The sequence below is a fragment of the Henckelia pumila genome, chromosome 2 (assembly GCF_033568475.1).
Source record: "Henckelia pumila isolate YLH828 chromosome 2, ASM3356847v2, whole genome shotgun sequence".
Classification (NCBI taxonomy): domain Eukaryota; kingdom Viridiplantae; phylum Streptophyta; class Magnoliopsida; order Lamiales; family Gesneriaceae; genus Henckelia; species Henckelia pumila.
Genome location: NC_133121.1, coordinates 194,610,827 through 194,616,737, shown reverse-complemented (window position 1 = coordinate 194,616,737; position 5,911 = coordinate 194,610,827). Strand labels below are relative to the sequence as shown.

At 35.7% G+C, this 5,911-nt stretch overlaps 1 protein-coding gene across 3 annotated transcripts; it reads right to left on the bottom strand.

The window, feature by feature from the left end:
- Positions 1-1,342: 1,342 nt before the first annotated feature.
- Positions 1,343-5,521, bottom strand: LOC140882863 (uncharacterized protein At1g01500-like). 3 transcript variants are annotated; one of them, XM_073289088.1, is made up of 4 exons: positions 4,847-4,918; positions 4,494-4,697; positions 3,559-4,338; positions 1,343-1,996 (listed from the first exon to the last, which is right to left on the bottom strand). In XM_073289088.1, exons 3-4 carry the CDS (start codon positions 4,258-4,260, stop codon positions 1,772-1,774), a joined length of 927 nt encoding a protein of 308 aa, XP_073145189.1. In that variant the 5' UTR covers positions 4,261-4,338; positions 4,494-4,697; positions 4,847-4,918; the 3' UTR covers positions 1,343-1,771. The 3 variants fall into 3 exon arrangements, with proteins under 3 accessions (XP_073145189.1, XP_073145188.1, XP_073145190.1); XM_073289087.1 differs by lacking the exons at positions 4,494-4,697; positions 4,847-4,918 and adding an exon at positions 5,146-5,521; XM_073289089.1 differs by lacking the exon at positions 4,494-4,697 and having other exon boundaries at positions 4,847-4,985.
- Between the last annotated feature and the right edge of the window lie 390 nt (positions 5,522-5,911).

Below are 5,911 nucleotides of genomic sequence, written 5' to 3'. Positions count from 1 at the left end.
TTAAAATGTGCATCATAATAACATCGAGTTAAAGTTGTCACATCGATGATGTTGGATCATTGATCATTATTATGATGATAGCACTTAATGGACACATGATTTATAGACTTGTAAGAGTACAAGCCCATCATGTAAAATAATTAAAGTTTAAATAGATCCTAGTTGGACTTGGATTAAAAGAGCTCATAAAGCATACAAGTGAATATATATATATATATATATATATATATATATATATATATATATATATATATATATATATATATAAGATTTGATCATATGGGCAACTACGTAAGCAACAACTGACGTGGCACTTTGTACATCCAATGAGTGATTGTCACGTCAGATGTTGCTCACGAAGTTGCTCATGGTTGTTGCTGATGAGATCAAAATTATATCTAGATATATATATATATATATATATATATATATATATATTTAGTAGATGTACATTGGATAGCAAATTACATCAAATTGTAACACTAAAGAATAAAATTTCCCGCACAACCGATGAGATTTAAGTATGGACTCGAGACGTGCTTGTCTCGAGCAAAGAAAGTAAATAAATCAACCTAAATAAATTAGGAAACTAACCCGCAGTCAGCGGAAATCGAACCTAAGATCTCTTGGTCTCAAGGCCTCAGTCTGGACCACTAGGCCAAATCCTCATTGGCATAATATATATATTTTATGTACGTGTGAGTGTGTAACTATATATATATATTTGATATATGTATATATGGTAATAATATATACAAGGGTAGATATATTATTACTTTAATACACAACTTGCTCACCAAGAAAATACATAATATATGCATGTATGATTTTTGAAAAAGACAACCATAATTTCTATATGTAAAAATCGGCCACCTCCTCTAATTGATGGAGGATTTGTATGACATTTCCTTGTCAGTTTGAAATCTCAACGAAAAACCTTTTCCTTTCTCTCTAGTGCGAGTTCGAAGACGAACAGAAAATTCGGTTGTTGACCTGATTCGAGGATTGAAGAAAGACGTATTCAAGTTGATTCATTGTAAGGAGTTACAACAAGAGCTATCTCCTCTAATCCCGGAATAGTTGGTTCCAAGTGAAATTAATTCATCAAAGGTATAATTTTATAATACCCTATGAATGTCAATTAAATCATACGACTGTCAAAATTAAAATTTTAAAACTTCGGCTGCATATTGGACACGAAAAAACGATACTCCAACAAACTGTACATGCAAAATCCAAGATTGTACTCTGAGCTAAGAGTGCACTCATGTTCAAATTTAACTAAGTTTCAATTAGTTTAATGAACCGAAAATTTCAATCATATAATAATGATAAAAACTCATATGAAACGGTCTCAATGGTCATTTTTTATAGACAGATCTCTTATATGCGTTATCAATTAAAAAGTATTACATTTTATGTCAAAAGTATTGTTTATTATTATAAATATGGGTAAAATTGACCCGCCTCACGGATGAGACCACCTCACATGAATGTTACTCAAAGACAAATAAAGATCCATGGTCAACTATACGAGCTCAGCTCAACTCCATCTTTTATCGAGCCACACGAGAGCAACTTGGCTCGGTTCGATCCGACGCTACTCTTATCTATGTGAGGACTTCTTTCTCTTCTTTCCTTTAACAGCATTTCATAAGCTTAGCAAAACAGAAGAAAATTGCAACCAAGTAGCTATGCACTCAAAACCGACAACCTGATGGCTGTTCCACATTACATCAAGACAAGGAAAATATATTACATTGCTTAATCACTAGAAGAGCCGCCTTCGAAAGGTTCGGGTGGTGGTGTGGTAACTCCGAACCAACAAACCGACCCCGATACCAATGCCCAAGCAAATTCCAAGGCCAATGCCTACACCCACTCTTACTCCGGCGTTGAACCACGAAAGCTCCCCATCCTCGCCTTCAATATATTCTGTTCGTCTCCAGTACAAGCTATCGTTGTCTTCCTCGCTTTCTGTTTTATATTCTGCAACCTGAACACAGTATATATCTCTCGAATAAGGTCTCATTTAGCTTATTCTATTGGATAATATGATTTATAGAACTCAAAATTTACATTGTCACACACCAAAATATTCAGATCACATGCAGCATTAACTTACTAAGTGTTAGGACACGTGTGTTCTGATATCTCATGATGTAAACCCAAATTGCGAATCATGTACTTCGATGCAAAAAACAAATATGAGATACTAGTTTTCACGCACGTGAAACATTCACGTTCAACACATGTTCATGGTGATGATTCCAGATAATTATCAAGTGCACGAAAGCAACAAATCCCACAATGAAGGAGTATTGAAATGAAAAAGAAACTAGTCAGATAGACGAAGCGAGAGGCCTAAGGCCAGCCACCTCATAGTTTCAGAGTTGTTACAACACTGAAAGTACCTCATAAAATCCTTCTGCTGACAAGATTGTCCACGAAGAGTGGTTATAATATTATAATTTCGACAAAAACAAGATATATTATTATAAGTTGGTGGATTTCATTGATAATTTGAAATCCCATACATCAAAATCCTTCTAGCCAGACACAGTTTGAGATGATGGGGCCAAGAATGCAAGTTGCAAGTAGTATGGGCAATGCAAAAGAGAACAAAAAGATGTTATCACCTTTATCTTTTTAATACCTGTGCCTGCCCATACCCCATGATATTTTTATAGATAAGATTCATTCAATACTAATGGTACTGGTCTTTTTGTGACAAGGGGACATGCTTCACGTGAGGAAGCAAGCAGGCACATAGTTGAAGGATACACATCAGCACAGTGCAAATGAGACCAGTACTCGAAAAAGTTGAGGGGAAGAGTTCTAAAATTCTTATGCCAACCCTCTTCTTGCTCTGCCGCTGGTACAATTATTCGACTATATTTAGTGATACATTCTCAATTTGTATGTGCGGTACACCATGAGAATTCATTTGATGTACGTAACACTACTAGTCAGTACATTTGGTTACATGTACATAATGAAATGGGAAAAGACTGGTTTTAGCCTACTCCAAGCTCGTACTTAATTTAGACTAGTCAGAAACTAAGTCGGATTAGTAGAACTGCTAGTAAAATAAAAAATGAGGTTGCATGACTATGGGAAGTATTCGACGTTTATAGCATAAGGCAACCGCTAAGAACTGGGATCCGTGCCATTGCAGAACTTTTTTCTTCTTATTTTCCTTTTTGTCTTCTTGGTTCTGGTCATTGTATTTGCAGATTTGTTAAAAAAAATGCATTCATGAGACCAATGAAACTTCAATAAAATGGTAACTTTATGTGATCTACTGGTTCATGGGCTCTTTTAATGAAGCAAAATAGTGCATAGCCATAGACTAAATAGAGTTTTTTCCTCGTGACAGACAACTATTCTGTCTAGAGGTCTAGCCTTGACCTACAATAGACATGATTGAGTAGACATGGATTGTTATGTGTAATGAACACCGCCAATATTAAACAATTTTGAATTGGCACAAGCAAATAGAATGTATGACGCAGAAAGTTGCAAATGCCAAGAACGAGAATTAGGACGAGAAACTACCTGTAGATCATGATCAAATGTACCATCTTCATGGGATTCAGATGCATCATTCTCTGGAATGGAATTTAGTGTACCCATTCTATGCTTCTTGCGATGTTTAAGTTGCAAAGTCTTGGTTAATATGATCGGTGTTCCTGAGAAACAACCTGCAACATAAACTTCAATTGTGGGAGATGAGGATTCCGAGCCCACGATCTGTTTCCCCTTCAGAAATCCTGTGCCAGCACTGATTACAGTGTCACAATTCATGCTCCACCTTCGAGGCGACTGATTTACATCCCCAACAAAACCATTAGCATTGGACATTTCTAAAATACCAGATATCACAAGTTCCTCTTTATCGAAAATCTCGAATTTAACGCTGCCCGTTAATCTTATACTATCTGTGCTGACAAAGGTAGCCTCTTCAGTTTTCTTATCCATTCTGTCCCTTCGAAGGGCGCAAGAAACCCCTGAATCTACTGTGCATCTTACTCCATTGACTTCAAGAAGTGTCTCTGGGCTCAGGGACATGTGCTTCAGGGTAAGAAACTCTGGGGTCGAATCGTCAACCATGAAATCACTGATTCTCGCATAGAAAACTCTTATATCAAACCAAGACAACAAAAATCTGGCAGGGGATTGGTATGAAGAATTCCTGACAATTTGCAAGCCCGGATCATGATGGTATCCGTTGCTGTGGGATTCGTGGGAATTCTCCATCTTTCAGGAGCTTAGATTGCACCAGATTCAGTCAAGAACATCAATGGACGAAGATGAATGAAGCCGATGAACCGAACCCTGTTCAAGAATAACATCTGGATCAATCTCTGGAAACCCAAAAAAGAGAGAATTGTCTCACAAAAACAAGATTGAGGAAACCAAATACATGAAGAATCCAAAAAATCATGGTGGCATGTGTTCACAATCCAAAAGCTCAAATTTATTACAATTACCTCTGTAAACCAAGTACTTTGTTATTTTTCCAAACTCACATCTTTGATGATAATAATGTGAGTAAATGGAAAGGCTATTGTTTGAAACTGAAAACCTCTATACAAGGGAAGAGGAAGACAGGATCATAACTACCACCCCTATTTCCAAGCTAACTCAAAGATTCATTCCACGTAGCAATAATCTTGTCAACTCAAACCCAAATCCTACAAATTTCACCACTAAATAATAGAACCCAACCACCACCATAAAATGGGAAAAAAAAGGTCAAATCTTATAAGGAGAGGATAATTCATGAAAACACACTAAACAGACAGCAAAAGCTTTGTAATTTTCAGAGAATCAAGAAACTTACCGGAAGGTCCAAAAACACAAAGTCACTATCACAAACAGAATATTCTATCAAATACAACAAACTCTTAAATCAAGAAAAAGAAGGTGAATGGGTGAATGGTGTCAAAAAAAAGCCAGCAGTTGCAAAAAAAGACACGTCCAAGAACCTAGACAGCTAGCCAGCTCCAAAAACATTCAGAAAAAAAAAATAAAAAAAAAATAAAAGACAAAACCCCAATAAAAAAAATTGTAAAATAGAAGAGGGATGATTTGTTACAAGATGTGACAAAAGCAAGAAATTAATGGGTTTGAAATACTTACCAAAGAAAAAAAAACCAAAATCTTGCGTCCAGAGCTTGTCTCCTCCGAAACAAGAGAAGAATTTGGGAGGATGGAAAATCAATATATTGTCTATATTCAGGAAACGGAATCCAACCAGCGTTTGATCCCTAAAGTTGGCCTTGTGTCCCAAGATTAGATACAGTGCTGCCAGCCGACCAAAATGCTTGTCGATCTTGTTCGATTGATTACGAGGATGGCTGACTTTTCTTGAAAGAATGTACACCACATTTTAGATGTTGTCATCATTTTATACACACTGTTTTTGCATAAACGTAGATTGGCGCTTTAATCTTGTGCAGACAAGTGTGTCTTGCAATTGATTCAATATTTTGGTTGATTATGTCCGAAAATAAATTGTAACAAACAAAAATATAATGTTGATGGAGATGGGGAGATAAAAATTTGTGTGTGTTGACCTTATCCAAAGGGATTTACATTTCACGAGGCCAGCAAAAGCCAATCTGAATGAAAGAGATGCAACATTACTAGCTTAGACAAAATTAAGAATTGCCTCATTATCAAGTTGACTTATGTTATTGTTAACATTATTAAGGAAGTGTTTGCAATCACTAAAAAAGTGATTGTTAGTTTTTGACTTAAAAAAATCATTTTTGTGTGTTTATTAAATTTAGATTATGTGTTAGCTTATGCTTAACTTAATTGAAATCTAAAAGCTAGTCATGTGGTGATTATGATTCTCCAAAAATGATTCTAATAAGAAGATCATTGTTAAAATCACTCTAAT